General features: G+C 53.6%; 3 protein-coding genes across 14 annotated transcripts; 1 reads left to right on the top strand and 2 right to left on the bottom strand.

The window, feature by feature from the left end:
• The first annotated feature begins 3,388 nt into the window (after window positions 1-3,388).
• Window positions 3,389-4,147, top strand: DPM3 (dolichyl-phosphate mannosyltransferase subunit 3, regulatory). Of its 2 annotated transcripts, none has more exons than XM_026448916.1 (2): window positions 3,389-3,550; window positions 3,795-4,147. In XM_026448916.1, the coding sequence occupies exon 2, from the start codon at window positions 3,800-3,802 to the stop codon at window positions 4,076-4,078; it is 279 nt and encodes a 92-aa protein (XP_026304701.1). In that variant the 5' UTR covers window positions 3,389-3,550; window positions 3,795-3,799; the 3' UTR covers window positions 4,079-4,147. The 2 variants fall into 2 exon arrangements, with proteins under 2 accessions (XP_026304701.1, XP_026304700.1); XM_026448915.1 differs by having other exon boundaries at window positions 3,445-3,550; window positions 3,769-4,147.
• Window positions 4,148-5,208: 1,061 nt separating this feature from the next.
• SLC50A1 (solute carrier family 50 member 1) lies at window positions 5,209-8,678 on the bottom strand. Of its 11 annotated transcripts, none has more exons than XM_023213914.3 (7): window positions 8,189-8,678; window positions 7,670-7,747; window positions 7,095-7,218; window positions 6,804-6,908; window positions 6,339-6,500; window positions 5,965-6,084; window positions 5,209-5,901 (listed from the first exon to the last, which is right to left on the bottom strand). In XM_023213914.3, exons 1-7 carry the CDS (start codon window positions 8,344-8,346, stop codon window positions 5,890-5,892), a joined length of 759 nt encoding a protein of 252 aa, XP_023069682.1. In that variant the 5' UTR covers window positions 8,347-8,678; the 3' UTR covers window positions 5,209-5,889. The 11 variants fall into 11 exon arrangements, with proteins under 11 accessions (XP_023069682.1, XP_023069680.1, XP_023069681.1 ...); XM_023213912.2 differs by having other exon boundaries at window positions 5,209-5,883; window positions 8,189-8,636; XM_023213913.3 differs by having other exon boundaries at window positions 5,209-5,883; window positions 8,047-8,249.
• Window positions 8,679-9,174: 496 nt separating this feature from the next.
• Window positions 9,175-16,575, bottom strand: EFNA1 (ephrin A1). Its single transcript, XM_023213911.3, has 5 exons — window positions 15,966-16,575; window positions 12,475-12,770; window positions 10,465-10,530; window positions 10,256-10,306; window positions 9,175-10,081 (listed from the first exon to the last, which is right to left on the bottom strand). Exons 1-5 carry the CDS (start codon window positions 16,055-16,057, stop codon window positions 9,969-9,971), a joined length of 618 nt encoding a protein of 205 aa, XP_023069679.1. The 5' UTR covers window positions 16,058-16,575; the 3' UTR covers window positions 9,175-9,968.
• Window positions 16,576-18,611: the final 2,036 nt, after the last annotated feature.

Raw genomic sequence — 18,611 nt, 5'->3', positions numbered from 1 at the left:
TTTTTTTTTTTTTTTTTGAGGCGGAGTCTCACTCTGTCGCCCGGTCTGGAGTGCAGTGGCCTGATCTCAGCTCACTGCAAGCTCCACCTCCTGGGTTTATGCCATTCTCCTGCCTCAGCCTCCGGAGTAGCTGGGACTACAGGCGCCCACCACCTCGCCCGGCTAGTTTTTTGTATTTTTTAGTAGAGACGGGTTTCACCGTGTTAGCCAGGATGGTCTCAATCTCCTGACCTCGTGATCCGCCCGTCTCGGCCTCCCAAAGTGCTGGGATTACAGGCTTGAGCCACCGCGCCCGGCTAATTTTTACTTTAACAAAGGAATGTGTATAGTTTTAAACGCCAACTAGTTCAACAAATTTTTGGGGGGTGGCGGAGCATTTTCAAGTGAAAACCAGAAAACCCGCTAAACAAATTCTGAAAGCTGTAACTTCAGTGGGCGCGGTGGCTTACGACTGTAATAGCAGGATTTTGTGGGGGCTGAGGTGAATTGCTTGAGCCCAGGATTTTGAGACCAGCCTGGGCAACATAGGGAGACCCCATCTACGTACACACACACACACACACGCACACACACACACACACAGTAGCTGGGCGCGGTGGCCCACTTCTGTAGTCCTTGCTGCTCCAGAGTCTGAGGTGGGAGGATAGCTTGAGTCCAGGAGGTCGAGGCTGCAGTAAACCGTGTTCGCACCACTGCTCACCACCTGGGCAACAGAGCAAGACCTTGTCTCAAAAAAAGAAAAAGGATAGAAAAAAAAAAGAAAAAAAAGAATTGTAACTCTACAAGGCTTTTAACAAAAAATAACCATCCCCTGCTCCTCTTCTCTAACCCTTACATATACAACCTACATATACAACCATGCTCCAGTTTCTACGCTACTTCTTCTGGTACTTACCTCTACATTTCTTTAACAACCCTCCCGCCTAGGCCTCCCAAAGTTCTGGGACCACAGCTCCACTGTGCCCAGTTCCAATTTTTAGTTAAATCAATACTTAGTGTTTACATTGTTATGGCTGTGAAAATTTTCTTCACAGCTGAGCCATTTGTGTTTGTGCTAAGACTGTGAATCTGTAAAAACTGCTTTTGTTAATTAACATCAAAGACATAAGGCTGAGAAACTTCATTTTCTTTTTTTTTTTTTTTTTGAGACGGAATCTCGCTCTGTCGCCCAGGCTGGAGTGCAGTGGCCGGATCTCAGCTCACTGCAAGCTCCGCCTCCTGGGTTTATGCCATTCTCCTGCCTCAGCCTCCCAAGTAGCTGGGACTACAGGCGCCCGCCACCTCGCCTGGCTAATTTTTTGTATTTTTTAGTAGAGACGGGGTTTCACCGGGTTAGCCAGGATGGTCTCGATCACCTGACCTCGTGATCCGCCCGTCTCGGCCTCCCAAAGTGCTGGGATTACAGGCTTGAGCCACTGCGCCCGGCCGAAACTTCATTTTCTAAAATCATAGTCACAAACTTTGCTGTCTGAAATCAGTCAGTGCGAATGGAACATCCTACTCTTGCTAGAAGTTCTGAGCCACGTGGATTACTTTGGCCTCCCAAAGTGTTGGGATTACAGGCATGAGCCACTGTGCCCAGTCTAGATAGTGGGTTTTTAGACACTATATTCTACATTTATCTTAATTTTGTAATTTCCAAGTGGTCCCTCAGCTTGAACTTCTTCTTGATCCCTTCACTTAAAGTTATGCTTACCTTGAACCTATGAAAACAGTGCTTCATTTAACTTTTAGCTAGCCTATAGTATCAGCTACTCCGGAGGCTGAGGCAGGAGGATCACTTGAATCCAGGAGTTTGAGCCCAGCCTGGGCAACATAGTGAGACTTCAACTCTAAATGAATAAGTAAATAAATTTTAAAATATAAATTTTAAAGTCAAGCATTTCCAGTATCTTCTTGTATTAGTTCATTTTCACATTACTGATAAAGACATACCCGAAACTGCAAACAAAAAGAGGTTTAATTGGACTTACAGTTCCACATGGCTGGGGAGGTCTCAGAATCATGGTGGGAGGCAAAAGGCACTTCTTACATGGCGGCAGCAAGAGAAAAATGAGGAAGAAGCAAAAGCAGAAACCCCGACAAACTCATCAGATCTTGTGAGACTTATTCACTGTCATGAAAATAGCACGTGAAAGACTGGCCCCCATGATTCAATTATCTCCCCTTGGGTCCCTCCCACAACAAGTAGGAATTCTGGGGATACATATCAACTTGAAATTTGGGTGGGGACACAGCCAAACCATATCACCTTTAATGACCATATTTCTTCCTTTTTAATTAGTTGCCCCACAGTTCCTCTAGTGTGTTCTCTCTGTTGCAGCAAGTTAATAAACCTAACTGTCAAACTACAGATGTGGTCTTTACAAGACAGGCTTTTATCAATTGTCTTTCCTTTCTTTTATAACTCTTTGTTTCCTCTGAAGTTGATAATTGCCTAATCTTTTCTCTTACTTGGCTCTCTCTCTCTCTCTTTCTCTCTCTCTGTGTAATAAATTCATCCCCAAAAATGTTTGAAAGAATTATACTCCTTCTTTCAGTGCCTTCACCACCTCAGGTAAATCTTCCGATCTTTCTTTTCTTTTCTTTTTTTAACACAGCCTCCTGGAGCCCTTCTTCCTCTGGCTCCAAGTTACATTCGTTGTTGTCCTTGTAAAAATATAACTACCTCTGTTCTAACAATAATCTCAAGCCTTCATGGTTAGTTGTCAATGCAACTGCTTCCCTGACTCCTGCTTTCCCCCTCCATCCAAAGAGGGGTCGAGTCTCGTGATATCTCTGTATCTCCAAAGTCTATCATGGTAATCAGTAAATGTTCTGGCTGGGCGCGGTGGCTCATGCCTGTAATCCCAGCACTTTGGGAGGCTGAGGTGGGCAGATCACTTGAGGTCAGGAGTTTGAGACCAACCTGGCCAACATAGTGAAATCCCGGTCTCTACTAAAAATACAAAAATTAGCCGGGCTTGGTGGCATGCGCCTGTAATCCCAGCTGCTTGGGAGACAGAGGTTGCAGTGAGCTGAGATCGCGCCACTGTACTCCAGCATGGGCGACAGAGCAAGACTTCGTCTCAAAAAAAAAAAAAAAAAAAAAAAAGAAAAGAAAAAGAAAAAAAAAAGTTCTGTCCAGCCTAGACAGTCTAGAGAGACCCTGTTAAGAACGGAAAGAAAGAAAAGAAAGACATGTTTGAATGAATGAAGCAGCGAATGAAGGAATGGATTTCAGCTCTGGAGAATTGAGTTTAAGGGGAACAGTATTATATTCCCATCTTGTTGCAACATTTAAGGATGTCCTCAAGATCCAAGCCAGCCCGGAGCGTACCCCAAGGTGGGGAAGCAGCGCCCAGGCCTCTCCACACCCAGCCTGCTCCGGGTTTGCGGAGCGCAGCCCGCTGGACCCCGCCTAGACTGAGGCGGTGGCCAAGAGTACGCCAAGGACTGCCATGTGAACTACAACTCCCAGAAGGCCGCGCGGAAGCGGAGCGTGAGCCAGGGAGGACTTCCGGACGCGAATATCCGGGCCGCGCCGGGGAAAGGGAGACGTGGGGCAGAGGTAAGTGTAGGTTGAAAGCTGAACGGAGAGGGCGAGAGATGGGGAGTGGGTCTCAAATATAGAGGGGGTAGCAAGGTGGAAGGGACCCTTCCACCTTTTGTGGGCACTCAAGTTCGGACCGCTGGGATCGGCGATTCCGCTCTGGCTACGGCGGGTTTAAATGCTCTCCCTGGGCGGGCTTCGGTTGAGTTTGGCCGCTTTTCCTTTCTGCTCCTCAGGGGAGCATTGTTTTCTTTTCTCGCAGTGACCATGACGAAATTAGCGCAGTGGCTTTGGGGACTGGCGATCCTGGGCTCCACCTGGGCGGCCCTGACCACGGGAGCCTTGGGCCTGGAGCTGCCCTTGTCCTGCCAGGAAGTCCTGTGGCCACTGCCCGCCTACTTGCTGGTGTCCGCCGGCTGCTATGCCCTGGCCACTGTGGGCTATCGTGTGGCCACTTTTCATGACTGCGAGGACGCCGCACGCGAGCTGCAGAGCCAGATACAGGAGGCCCGAGCCGACTTAGCCCGCAGGGGGCTGCGCTTCTGACAGCCTGACCCCATTCTTGTCCGGACAGCCCTTCCTCCCATTCCCCATTAAAGAGCCAGTATTTTCTAACTTCGTTTAGTTTGATTATGGAAAATGGGTGTTGGGGATTTAATGTACTAACGGTCGAGAAGTGAATGTGAAAGAACCACCTTCCTGAGGCCATCTCAGCCTATATTTTGCGTCTTGCTGGTGTTCCCATTTTTGCTCCCAAGGAGGCAAAGTCGCCTTCTCAAGATCTCTCAGGATGGGAATGACATTTCACTTTCTTGGACCTTTCAGCCCTATAGGAAGTACTTATTATTATTATTATTATTATTATTTATTTATTTTTTTTTTTTCTGAGACAGAGTCTCACTCTGTCGCCCAGGCTGGAGTGCAGTGGCGCGATCTCGGCTCACTGCAAGCTCCGCCTCCCGGGTTCACGCCATTCTCCTGCCTCAGCCTCCTGAGTAGCTGGGACTACAGGCGCCTGCCACCACACCTGGCTAATTTTTTGTATTTTTAGTAGACACGGGGTTTCACCGTGTTAGCCAGGATGGTCTTGATCTCCTGACCTCGTGATCCGCCCACCTCGGCCTCCCAGAGTGCTGCGATTACATGCGTGAGCCACCGCGCCACCCGGCGTACTTCTTTTTTTTTTTTTTGAGACAGGGTCTCACTCTTTTGCCGGGGCTGGAATGCAGTGGTGCAATCATGGCTCACTGCTGTCTCACCCTCCTGGGCTCAAACAATCCTCCCACCTCAGGCTCCAGAGTAGCTGGGACTACAGGCATGTGCCACCAGTCGCCAGGCTAATGTTTAATTTTTTGTAGTGACAGGGTCTCGTTGTGTTGCTCAGGCTGTTCTCAAACTCCTGGGCTCAAGTGATCCTCCTGCCTGGGCCTCCCAAAGTGCTGTAATTACAGACATAAGCCACCTTACCCGGCCAGAAGTACTTTCTTGAAGCCTAACTTCCATTCTTCATAACATCCAAGTTTTGTTCTTTTTAAGGCCTTTCTGGGTCTTTCCAACCTTTTGGTTCTTTGAGATACCTTTTCTGAGCCTACCCTACCAACCTGAGAATAACTGTGGATTTACCCTTCACCAAACCAGACAGGTTTAGGATCATGAGTAGAGAATGAACCATCATGGGCAGGGGTGGGGAACACTTTTATTTTAAGGCGTATTCATATCGGCATATAAGGCATATTCATATCAGAATGGCACGATCTTGGCTCACTGCAACCTCCACCTCCCTGGTTCAAGCAGTTCTCCTGCCTCAGCCTCCCAAGTAGCTGGGATTACAGGCATGTGCCACCATGCCCAGCTAATTTTGTATTTTTAGTAGAGATGGGGTTTTACCATGTTGGTCAGGTTGGTCTCAAACTCCTGACCTCAGGTGATTGGCCCACGTTGGCCTCCCAAAGTGCTGGGATTACAGGCGTGAGCCACCACGCCCTGCCTTTTAAGGCATATTCTAAATATAGCACCCCAACCTCCAAAATCAAAAAAAAAAAATCTCTAAAAAATAAAAGTGATTTCATCTCTTAGGCCCCAACCAATCATCTAAGTAAAGCTCTTTCTTTGGTCCCTTTGTCCTCAAAGTCATCTCTTGTTCCCACAACCCACTGCACCTGGGAAGCTGGACAGGAGGCCCAGCTGAAACAAGGAGGTCTCTTTGGTTCAGGTTGGCACTAAGGTGCCCAGTGGTCAGGTGAGCAGCCTCAGGTTTGCAGGAGCCAATAGTTCCTGTCTTGCTCCTGGGGGTACTTCCAGAAAAGCCAGAAGCGGATAAAGCTGGTGACAATTCCTGGAAAGTTGGACACCTGAAATCACAAGAACTGCTATGAGGAGAGGAGCCAGTTTTCTACCTTGCACCCCTGTCACCCCATCCCTGTTGTGCTTACCATGATGTAGGGATCTCTGAGTCGAAACCCATAGAGGCACCAGGAGGCAGAGGTGAGAAGGGTAGCAATGGTGAGTGGGTAGGAGAGACATTGGGTTGATTTAGTCTGAATGACCTTAGCCTGTGGGAAAGAATAAAAGACTCTCTTGGCCCAAGCACATTGTAAAGCTTCACTTGCCTAAGAATTTCCTCAAGAAAAAGGTCAGGCACCCTCCCTGATCTGTCACCCAACCTTTCCTGCCTCCCACTCACCCACCTCTACTGCCTTGTCTCCTTCCAGGGTTTGGATCTCCCCTTCCTCGGGACTGTAAGCCATAGTATGTGGCTATGAGAGCCTGACTCATCTCTCCTACCTCATTGGACATCCCCACTCACCAAGTCAGCCAGTGGTGAGAGGTACATGCTGATGGTGAAGACACTGCAGAAGAGGCCCAGCTGCTGAAGCCGGGCCTCAGGGTTGGGTACCAGGAGCCAAAAGTAGCCATAACCCAGGAGAAGGACCCCTAGCAGGGTTGCAGTCTGTAGGAGCACAACACGCTGCAGGGGAGAGAGTAGCCTTACTTCCAGACATGCTCTCCGACTTCCCTGCTAGAGTTAATTCATCCTGCCTTCTCCCATGCTCCAATGGGGAAGCCAAACTGTCTAGGCCTCCAGCACTGCACTGTCACAGCTTCTTTCCCACCAACAACTTGATAGGAAAGTCTTATCCACCCACAACAATGGAGACTTCTAGGGGAGGGAAAGATGTGTTTTTTTCTGTGTGCTTAGCACACACACTAGGAGCTTAATAAATGCTTGTGTGATTGAGCAGGGAAGCAGAGCTAATCATCTTGTTCTCACCCATGGGTTTTGTTGGAGACAAAACCCCTTTCCCCTTAGCTTGTTGGCAGAAGCCCAGGGCAGGCAGCATAGGCATCTCAGGCTAGGCAGAGCTACCAGCCTTGCCTAAATGGAGGCAATGTGTTAATCTCAGAAGGCTGGCTTCATAGAGGAAGGGGACCCGCAAGCCTGGAAGGGCCTTCCTGGAAAGGGTGGCAGTGCCAGCTGTTACAGTCTTCTAGGAAGTAGTGTTTGCCCTGCCAGCGAGGCCGGGCGTGCAGCAGAGAGGTGGGTCCAAGGGAGGGCGTCTACCTTCCGAGGGCAGTAATGCAGATATGCCAAGATATACAGGGTCTGAAGCGCAGCACCCACTGTGTTGACGACGATGAGGATCCCGTCTGCCTTCAAGGCCCCATAACTCAGCCAGCCCAGGTTGCTGCAGGGTGGAGGGGAGGAACATAGCTCAAAGGGTTCAGTGTGAGAGGAGGACCCAAAGGGCCTCTTTCACTCTTTTTTTTTTGAGACGGAGTCTTGCTCCCTTGCCCAGGCTGGAGTGCAGTGGCGCAATCTCGGCTCACTGCAAGCTCTGCCTCCCGGTTTCACGCCATTTCTCCTGCCTCAGCCTCCCAAGTAGCTGGGACTACAGGCGCCTGCCACCACGCCCGGCTAATTTTTTGTATTTTTAATAAAGACGGGGTTTCACCGTGTTAGCCAGGATGGTCTCGATTTCCTGACCTCGTGATCCGCCCGTCTCAGCCTCTCAAAGTGCTGCGATTACAGGCGGGAGCCACTGCGTCCAGCCAAGCCTCTTTCACTCTTGCTCCTCCTGCCCCGCGCCCACCTCCCTCTGATAGCCTTTCCCACCGCCGCAGCCGTCGCCCCCTCACTTGACTTCCGTGGTGAGAAAGGGCAGGAACTGGACGTTGTCCACACTCCGGGTCATTCGCATGTGCCTGAGGTCCGAGCTGTGATGGGGCCCCGAAGGGAGGGGTGAGGAGTGGGAAGGGAGAAGCAGAGTGCTTGAGGCGGATGCCCAATGCCTGTCACCCTTTCCGGACCACCGCAGACCACCCCCCGCCCCCCGCTATCTTGCCTTCTCCCTCAGGCCTAGTGACCCGCCTCGCCCTTGTACCCCGGTCCCCTCAACCGGATCCCATTTTGATCCCGGTTCCGGACGAGCCAGGTGCTGTGGCTACGTCTCTGCCCCCTCTCTCTCTTTTCCTGACTTCCTAGTCCTCCCCAACCCAGCCGGCCGCTCTCTCACAGGCCGGCGGAGAACATGCCAAGGGTGAAGATCACGCATGCTCCGTAGATGAGCGAGTCCAGAAAGCCGCCCGCCTCCATCATGACCAGAGTCGGATCCCGCGCCCAGCGCCCGCCGCGTGCCTGCGGTGGCCGGGACCTACCGCAGCCCGGACCTGCGGCGCTGGAGCCCCGCCCCGCGCGCTCGGGCCGTCCCTCCGGAAACTGCGCCGAAGCCCCACCCTCCCTCCGACGCCGAACCGGAACTCGCGCACCTCCCCTCCGAGTGACTGCCCAGTGCCCTGGTCCAGACCTCCTCCATGTCACGGTCGGTCCCCTTCCTAGGAGTGCGCGGGTGTGTCCCCGATACCTGCCGCTCCTCACACTCTGCCTGCCCCTTGGATCATCTAGACGCCCCCGGTCTCAACGGTCGTGTTCCCACAGGCTTGTGCACGTTCGGCGGTGGACCTCCAAACAAAAGCTTGCTAGTTCCACCAGACTTAAGCACGCTTTCCATCCAGAACTTCACATCAGAACCTCAGTTGTCCAAGGGTTTGGGAAGTTTTTTTCTGGAGTTTGCTGCTGAAGCCTTTTCTCAAAATAACAGACGTTGCCAGGAATCACCAAGCCTTCCTCTTTTGCCCTCCCTCTCGGGCAACAAGGTCAACTTTAAGTGACGTGGCCAATGCACTGACGCCTCTATCACTGACCACCCCTGGTCCAACCCACTTGCTGCTGGGAACTTTCCCCCCCAGCCTCCCACACGTCTCTGCTGGTGTGGCTGTGGGGCGGGGCCGCATGCCTCAGCTGGAGTTCCCAGCTTCCCTGACTCACCCAAACAGCATGAGTACCTGAACGGTAGTATGCCAAAGCCCGGCGGTGAGGGGCTGGGAGTGGGGTAGAGGTTGGACAGGAAGAACTTCCAGAGTGGAGTGCAGCTCAGAACCCGAGAGACTGCTCTCAGGAGCACTCCGCTCCTGGACAACCCTCAGAGGAGGAAACAACCCACCCTTTTGGCCTGGTGAGGGGCACGCATTCTTTGGAGAGAAAGAAATTCAAACCCAGTTGCTACTGTTGTAGCACACAGAGCCTCACTCTTAGCAGGGGCTCAGTGGTCATACGTTTTAATATGGAGTGGCAGAAAAGCATGTCCGAAAAAACACATTGCTTTATTTTGAGACAAAGAACATTGTATAAAAAAACTCCAGTTGTAGAAATCAGGACAGACACACAGCAACTTATATACAGATACTGTACACGTGGGCCCTGCCCTTTAGGCTACACTCTAGGCAGAATGTACACATGGGCACTGCCCTTACAGCTACACTCTTAAGAACAGGTTGGCACAGCCCCCCTGCTGGCACAGCTCTGAGGAGTGCTGCCCCAGGATGGGAGAGAATGCAGTACCTGGCTACAAACTTCTCTGTGGCAGCTCCACAGATGAGGTCTTGCTGGGAGATGCTGGGTCAGCCCAAGCATGCTGCCTCTCCTGTACCTGGCTCCCAAGCAAGAAACTGTTTCTTGCTTTTCCTTTAGTCAGTTCATCTGGGCATCCTGGCTGTCTTCTGAAGGGGGCATCTTTGCCAAGCTTTGCCCATCCACGTGGCCCCTTCCAGCTCAGCTCCCACTGTGCCTTAAGGGACCATGTCTGCACAGCTTGTTTCTTTGGCTTAAAAGCAGGAATGGTGGGAAGAGACCGTCTCCACTTATTTCTCCATCCCTCCGAGGTGAAGGTGGGGATGGCACTGCCAGGCTGGTTGGCCTCCTTCCAGTTGAAACCCTTAATACTGACCCGTTTTGAGGCTGCTAGGTGACAGCTTGTGCCTGTGGTGGGAGTGGTTCCCAGGGATGGGGGCTCTGAAAGTGGCCCCAAGACAGGTTTGGAGTGCCTGTCCCTCTCTTCAGCCCAGTTCCAATCCTTAAGGCCAGGTGTGGCATACACCTTCACGGGGTTTGCAGCAGCAGAAGTGGTAGGAGCAGCACAGTCCAGGCAAGTGGGAAGAGGCGTGGCGCGGCACTGTGACCGATGCTATGTAGAACCCGCACCTCTGGGTCATCTGCAAGGTGAGAGGGCAAAGGCCGCCAATGTGAGTGACTCCACTATTTGCACTGGCCCTCAGCCCAACAGGATTCCCTCAGCCTCTGCCTGATAAAGGAGCCACCTCCTGTACCCAACCTCTTCAAGCAGACCCCTTCCTGTGCCCCAGGCCCAATCTGCTCCAGCTACCCACCTGCTGCAAGTCTCTTCTCCTGTGGATCGTCATGGGCCTGAGGACTGTGAGCTGAAAGACAAGAGTGGTAGTAGATCAGGTAGTGTATCAAAGAGGCAGAGAGCTGTGAGTGTGAGGGGCTGGGCTGCAAGACTTCCATACCATCCCAGATCACCAGACCGCCCAGCATAGAGATGGAAGAAGGAGGCCCACAGGGCCCTGACACTCACTGATTTTGCCGTTGACAGTCACTTTCAACCTCAGGCAGCGGTCTTCTTGCTGGTGGATGGGTTTGGCTGCAAGATAAGCCAACAGGGGGTTAAGTAAGAAACCTCTGCTGGAAGCAAATGTAAGCCCAAATGCCCCTTGCCCTGTTTTCTCAGCTCCCTACTCAATTTCATTCTCTTCCCTCTAATCTTGATTCCTACCCTCTTTAGTTTTTGCTAACTTCCTGCCCAGTGTTCAGCCCAGCCTCCCATTCTTTGGAAATAACCCTCAGCTTTGGCGGTGGTGACAAAAAGAACGTAGACACTGCCCTCCCCACATTTCATCCTTCACTTCTCCGAGTCTGAATATGTTCCTCTTGCCTGGGCCACTTAATACTACTCCTAGGCCGGGTGTGGTGGCTCACACCTGTAATCCCAGCACTTTGGGAGGCTGAGGTGGGCGGATCATGAGGTCAGGAGTTCGAGACCAGGCTGGCCAGTCAATATGGTGAAACCCCGTCTCTACTAAAAATACAAAAATTAGCCGGGCATGGTGGCACATGCCTGTAGTCCCAGCTACTCAGGAGGCTGAGGCAGAAGAATCAATTGAACCCGGGAGGTGGAGATTGCAGCAAGTTGAGATCGTGCCACTGCACTCCAGTCTGGGCAACAGAGTGAGACTCCGTCTCAGAAAAAAAGGAAAAAAAAAAAAAAAAAATATATATATATATATATACAGACACACACACACACACATATATATATATACTACTACTGCCTAGCCCCCACTGACTGAGTCCTAGATCCATTTTATACAAAACTGATTTCATAACTTTTTTTTGAGATGGAGTCTCACTCTGTCACCCAGGCTGGAGTGCACTGGTGTGATCTCAGCTTACTATAACCCCACACCTCCTGAGTTCAAGTGATCCTCCTGCCTCAGCCCATTGAGTAGTTGGGACTACAGTGGTGCGCCACCACACCTGGCTAATTTTCGTATTTTTTTTAGTAGAGTTGAGGTTTCACCATGTTGGCCAGGCTGGTCTTGAACTCCTGACCTCAGGTGATCCGCCCGCCTCGGCCTCCCAAAGTGCTGGATGATCTCGTAACTTAAAATCCATCAGGCTGTGCGCGGTGGTTCACGCCTATAATCCCAGCACTTTGGGAGGCCGAGGCAGGCGGATCACTTGAGGTCAGGAGTTCAAGACCAGTCTGACCAACATGGTGAAACCCTGTCTCTACTAAAAATTCAAAATTAGCTGGGTGTGGTGGCAGGTGCCTATAATCCCAGCTACTTGGGAGGCTGAGGCAGGAGAATTGCTTGAATCCGGGAGACACAGGTTGCAGTGAGCAGAGATCACACCACTGCACTCCAGCATGGGCAACAAGAGTGAAACTCCATCTCAAAATAATAAAATAAAGTGAAATGAAATAAAACCCATCATTGGCGAGAGCCCTCAGGATAAAGTCCAAACTCCTTATCACTTTTTAATTCCCCCATGGTCTGTTCTGTCCACCTGTCCAGGCTCACATCTCCTCACTGACTGTGTCCCTCCCATTCCAGCCAGGCTGAGCCATAGGAAGTTCCCTGAAGATATCATGCTCCCTTTGTACGTGTGCCTTCATGCCTGGCCAGCTCCTCTGCCTGTCCTAAGCTCTGGGATCATCTTCCCCACTGAAGCTTCTCTGAGCCCCATAGCCTGGCAGGTAGCCAGGTCATTTTCCCAAGGCCCCTGTGTTCATGTCTACTGTAGCATACTGTTCTAAGGGTCTGTTAACCTATGTGTGTTTCTTCCCGGCTTCCGTGAGGACAGGGGCTCTGTAGTGTTTTATTTATCTCTGTGCTGGTAGTGCCAAGCAGAGTGCCCAGCACGTAGAAGCTCACTCACATTGGGATGTGGATGAATGAAAATAGAATTCAAGATTGGAAGGAGCCCTCTACTGCTGGACTCTGCACCAAGCATGTACCCAAGCATGTACGTGGTGGCAAAAAAAAACAACAACAACAGACACTGTCCCCTCACAGGCACTCACAGATATAGTAGTAGCTGTGTCCTTCTTTGAACTCCTTGCCCAGGGTGAAAGGTGTGAAGCGCTGAAACTTCTCAGACAGCTTCTCTGGGCCATGCTTGGCACTGGGCCGGTTGCACTGCCAGCGGACCTGGTCCTTGGACTGGGGCTGGCACAGCTGGTACTCCTCACGCTCCACCAGGTACAGTATGTACCGCTCCATGGCAGCGTCTGCCACAGAGTGATCCTCATAGTGCGGACAGATGATGTCCACGTAATCATTCAGCTGCACATGTATGGTGTAGTCCTCATTCCGGAACCTGGGACACACATGGGGGAAGAAGCAGGTGGTCATTCAGAAGCCGGGCCAGATCCTTGGACCTCCAAATCTTGACATGACCTCTCACATTTCACACTAGACCCCAAGAGATTTTTCCAAAGTCTCAACTCGCAATATGTACCGATCTTGATGTCTCACATTTCTCTCTGCCATCTCTAAACATTCCCCTGCACCATCACTGTCTCCTGTTGGTCCTTCAAATAGCATCCACTCAGTATCTTTCAGGTACGAAAGCATTTTCCATAACCCGCGTGATATTTACCCAAGGATGGGCTTCTACCTATTTCTGTAGCTCACTTATCATTCTCTTCTACCCATAAATATTTCCCCAAATCTGTTATACCAGTTGCTCCTTTTAAATGCTGTTAGGCCTCAACTGAGACCCCACCGGTCTATCCTGTAATCAGAATCCAGGAAACCCTTTCTCTTTACCATGCTAGCCCCGAGCCCCCAACACATCTATGTCTTTACCTTCCTTACTCCCCTCACGTTTCCTCGGACCCACTGAGTAGATCTCACATTTCCTAGCTTCACTTTTCCTCAAAAGTGAAGCTAGTATACCTGGGCCCACAGATAATGCCCCTAGTCCTTTAAGTTAAATCACTCTCATCAATTCCTTCAGCCCCTCTTAAATCTCCTTTTCTAGCTACTCAAAGTTAGACACTGGTCTCCTTTTCCCCTTCTCAGAGCACCCCCAAACATCCCTGTCCTTTTTTCTCCAAAAGCCACACTTCCACCTCCCGCCAGATGAAATGCTGGAGCTCTGGGCTTGAGACGGCCTCTCCCCTCCTCTCCCCTCCTCCCAAGGTGGAGCCAGCTCCCCTCCCCTGGTTCATTCCCCCTGGCCCCACCGGCTCCAGCCTGACTGCCCACCAGCCCCTCCCCACCAGCTCCAGACACCTGGCTCCAGCCTGGGTGGGGTCCCAGTAGGGGGAAAAGTGCTCCCCCCAACCCCCAAAGCTGCTCAGTTTCTCTAATTCCCCCAGGCACTGCCAGCTAGAGGCTCAGCAGAATTAGCGTCAACTTGCTTCGAACCGAAAGCCCTGGCCACGGCTGGGAGGGCGAGGAAGGAGTCAGGTGGAGAGGACTCTGAGATGGGCACCCACTGCCCAATCAGCGTGACCCTGAGAGGCCAGGCTTTGCAGCAGCACGCCAGAGCCCAAACTGGGCTTACCAGGCCCCTCCCCCACCCTGGGGAAAGAGAGAGAGGAGCAGAGAGAGGCTTTTAAAATTCCTCTCTGGAGAGATAAACATAGAAGCCATTTCGGAACAGGTATTTCAGCTCTGGGCCTGGCGTCTTTCCCTCATTCCCGTGACGGGCACTGACTCATTCCTCATCCACCTCTGCTACCCGCCCCAGCACTCATGAGAACCTGTGAAAATTTACCTTGTCAAATGTGGACAGCCCCTAGGACCCCAGGAGGGCACAGCGCCCACTCACCCCCAACACCGTCCTCCAAACAAAGGGAGCCGGCAGGTCAGAATGAGGGGCCTGCCCTCCAGCATGAGGGAGGCTGGCGCCCTTCTCAGCATGCTGCCCCCGCCTGAGGCCTGGAGATCCCAGGGCTGCTGCCCACTGGCCTGAGTCACCCATGCCAGCCTCACCTACCCCGTTCATTGTAGCCTCATATTTGCCCCCACGCTGGGCCCAGCTTGGCTGCCTACGGACTCTACTCTGGACTGGCGTCTCTTTAGTCCTGGGTATGATAGGGTGTGTGTGTGTGTGTGTGTGTGTGGCCAGAGGGTCACCCATCAGCCCCCGCTCCTGGGGGTACAGTCTGCTCGACTTAGCCTTCATTTGACTCTTGTTCCTCATCTGGGAAAGGGGGCAGCGGCGTCAGGGAAGGCGGGGAGGTGGGTAAGGAAGAGGCTCCTTCCTGAAAGAGAGGAAACTTGGGAGCTTGGGAACGGAAAAGGCCAGGGTCCCCCCCTCCCTACTCATGGCTTCCTGTCCCCTCCTCCTTCTTCAGTCAACACCTGGAATGGGCATAAACAGGGACTTTGCTCTCTCCCATACTAGGGCAAGACGCATCGGGTCAAGGAGGAAAAGCACAGGGAGCGGGTGGCAGAGGGCTGGCTGGGCCTCCCCAGCATCCATGTGCAGGAGGGCATTGCCCTCTGGGGTTGGCAGCTGGCTGTTCTCTCCCCGACCCCAACAAGCCACAGACAACAGACTGCCTCACCAGACGATGCCACAGGGTCAGAGGAAGCTGGCACAACATATTTCTCAATGGGGGGCAAGCTCGCTAGGGCTGAGAGTGGCTAAGCCAGTGAGATGGCTTTGGTGATACCAAGCTGCCCAGTTCTCTCTCCGTCCTCCCTACCATCCTCTCCTGTATTCCCACAAATATTGTTCCCATAACTTCAGAAAACTCAAGGGCAAGAACAAAGGGGCCGACAGAGTCTTCCTCCCAGTACCATTTGCCTCACAGCCCTAAACCTGCCCAGGAGAAATTAACTCCTTCCTGCCCAGAGCCTTCTGTAATCCCTTTAACCCCTTCTGTTCCTTCTGAAGCTTTCCCATGATCTCCCTCTCCCAGCTCTTCAATTTTACTACTTGAGAGCCCCATAAACAGGTGATTCCCTCAACCTACCCATGCACAGCATGTGCCTCACTCATGCCACCCCAAAAGACCCCTAGTGGGGGACTTTCCAGGTTTGCTTTAAATACAGGGTGAATGCATAATGAATGTCTACAGCCCAGCTCTCTCCTGAGAGGTCCTTTCAGGGTTCCCTTGAGCATTCTGCGCACTCTTGATGTCACACCAGGTACCTGTCAGTGTGGTCAGATGCCCAAAGGACACACAAGGAGGGGCGTGGAGGCTTTCAACGTGAGGGGGACCTAGTACAAGGGCCCTGGCTGCCAGGGGCAAAGTCTATGCTGGAGGCAGGAACTGCCCAGCATAGGTCCCTCACTTCAGAGTAATAGGGGTACCAGAGAGAAGCAAGGGAAGGGCAGATATAAGCCCATGCAAGTAGACACGAGCAGGTTCCTGCCCCGGGTGGGGTGCTCCCAGATATGAGGGAGAAGTGAGGGGAGGAAAATCTACAGTCGCCCTCCTACGTCGGTCATCTACTCTAGGCTCAGCTAAGGGGTTGGCCGGGACAGTTATCCCGGTAGGGAGGACAGTGCCAGCAGGGAATCCAGGCTGCCAGTGGGAGACTCGAGGCTTACTTGGGATTTGAACTGTTCCAGAAGACGGTGTGTCGATCAGCAGCGGCCAGACTGCAGCAGAGACCCAGGAGAGGGGCCCAGAGGAACTCCATAGCGCGGGGCCTGGCCAGGCCGGGCGGGGACGCGGGGCTCCTAGGGGTCTGGGTTCCCGCTGGCTTTCTCCGCGGCGAAGTCAGCGTTGGGCTCACAGATCTGGCCCCTTCGCCTTGCGACTCCGCCTTTTGGGCCGGCGCCGCCCGACACCCCGCCCCGCCCTCGCCCCGCCCGGCGCGCGGCTGCCCCGGGGCTTGGGGGCTGGGGAGGTGGAGGAGGGGCGGGCAGGAGAGGCGAGGAGGCTAGGGGTGCAGGAAAGAGCGAAGCGCGCTCCTCTGCCCCGGCAGATCTGCTCAGAGCTGTGTGTTCGCTCACTTGTGGGTCTGCGTGGAGCTTTGTAAGCCTGTCCGGGTGGTGGGCTTGCGTCCCTGGGCGCAGTCGCGTGCGGGAGAAGGGAAGAACTCGCAAGTGCCAGTCTGCGAAGGCGCGGGTGCGGGACCCGGCTTTGCTGCTCAGCGCGCGGACCTTGCAGGGTGCGAGGTTGTTGACATGCCCCGCACCTTTCCGAGCCTCGCATGCCCAGGCTCGGGCGCCAGCGTTCCCACCCTCTCCTCCTCCCCCATCCCCTTCCCGGACTCTGCGCTCGACTGCCCCTCCCCACACACACGCGGCTGTTTGTTTTTGTTGGGTTTGTCAATGTTGTCTTTGTTCTGGAGATTGTGTCATCGCCTAGATGCCGGGAATAAAGTGCAACGCTGTGTGTGATCGAGTGTGTAACGTGTGCGGCCGGGGCTAAGGGCGCCTCTGTCCATCCCATCAGTGCCTGCGCGCAGGAGCGACACGCGGGACCCTGGGCTCGAGAGGGGTCCGTTCTTATTTTAGATACGTTAAAGGGCACTGATGACCTGAGTATGTGTGACAACACACGCGTACACCGTGCAAACGGGCTCTTGAATATGGACTGTGAGAATCTGGGCATGAAGGGTGACTTAAACTGTAACCACACATGAAATACGTGTGATGGCGCGCTAGTGTGAAAGCATTTGTGAATAGTATCACAGCCGCGTGTGTGGAAGCGTGTGAAACTCTTTGACAGGCGTATGCTAATGTTTGTGAACAGCGTGTGAAGAGGAGGGGAGACGCGTACCGGCGTGCAGCGGGGGTGGGGTGGAGCGGAGGGGTGTTTGTGCGCAGTCCTCAGGCTGCACAGCTGGGGCTGGCCCAGTCTGAGCTGGGGCTCCCAGTCAGTCGGGCCCCAGTACCCGGCTCGGCCCCCTCCCCCGCGCTGTGTAAACAAACCCGCTGGAATTTGCCTCTCGGGGCTCTTCTCCCCGCCAGGATCTGCTGCCGTCTGGAGAGGGCTTGGCGGGCGGGTGTCAGCTCCTGGGGTGGAGAGGGCGGGCAGGTGTTTGATTAGGCTCACGAGTTAGCCTGGAGTGGGAGAGCCGAATGTTGTGTATCTGCGTGCGTTTAGTGGTTTACGTGAGTGATTGTGTGGCTGTGTGAGAGCCGGGTTGGTGCTGTGTGTGTACGCATCCCTAGCCGGCCCTTCCCCGCGGCTGCGCATCGCGGGAAGCCACCGACCCGGGGCCCCCGGCCAGCTCCTGCCCAGCTTACCCGGTTCCCAGGCCGTTTCATCCTCCTATTTTACGGCCAGGCCTGCTACAGCCCCTGTAATTACGCGGGGCCCGGACGCCGCAGCAAGTCTGGCTCTGACCCCGCCGGGGAGGAGCCTGGAGCTGGGGAGGGCCCAGCCGGCTCTCCGCTGCACCACCACGTGCGCTCAGGCCGCTGGAGGCCCTATTCGCTGCGCTTACAATAAATACAGAGCACCAACGGCCTGTAACCCCGCGGCAGGGTCAGGGCCCGGTTTTGCGCACGGCCAGCGCCACCCCCCTCTCCCTAGCGCACCTGCCCCAGGCGACGTGCCCAGCCAAGCGTTTGTCCGAGGTGCGGCTCGCTCCTCCCGCCCAGGACGAAGTCCACCCGCCGACTGGTCCCAGGGCGGCACCTCACGCGCCTTTTGCTCACCTAGGAGGACACGTGGCCCTGGCGAGAGTACTGCATCCCAGTTCGGGCATTCCATAGAGTCAGAGCTCCAGGAGGACATGGGTTTTTATTTTGTTCATTATCTTATTGCCAGCTCCTGGCACAGCATCTAGCACATACAGTAGATGCTCAGTAAATATCTGTGGACTTAGTGAAATCACTCACTGTTCAGTGAAGGAACTTAACTTCTGCTGGACGTAACTGCTCCGAAAAGGAGCCAGCAGAGGGGTTGGAGAGGGGAGGGATGCTGGCAGCTCTTTACAGCGGGTGGCCCCGGTTGCCTCCTGGAGGAGACAGCTTTGGGCCGGATTCCCTGGTTTCTCTGACCGCTGGGACTGGGCGGGGACGTGTGAGGTCCCACGCTGCAGCTGCTTGGGCCAGGCAGGTTCGGGCTCGCTAGGCCCAGTCTGGCGGGGCCACGTCAGCTCTTGCCTGCGTCTAGGTCTGGAGCAAGCTGGGTGCAGAAGCGTGCAGGGAAATTCTGAGCACGACAGGACCTGGAGCCCTCTTTCCCTGCTTTGGCGCTGTCCCCAGTATTCTCATCTCACTTCGGGCATTGATCCC

This window comes from Piliocolobus tephrosceles, chromosome 1 (assembly GCF_002776525.5).
Source record: "Piliocolobus tephrosceles isolate RC106 chromosome 1, ASM277652v3, whole genome shotgun sequence".
Taxonomy (NCBI): Eukaryota; Metazoa; Chordata; class Mammalia; order Primates; family Cercopithecidae; genus Piliocolobus; species Piliocolobus tephrosceles.
Note: the sequence above shows the minus strand (reverse complement) of the source record. Positions and strands in the feature narration are given on the sequence as shown.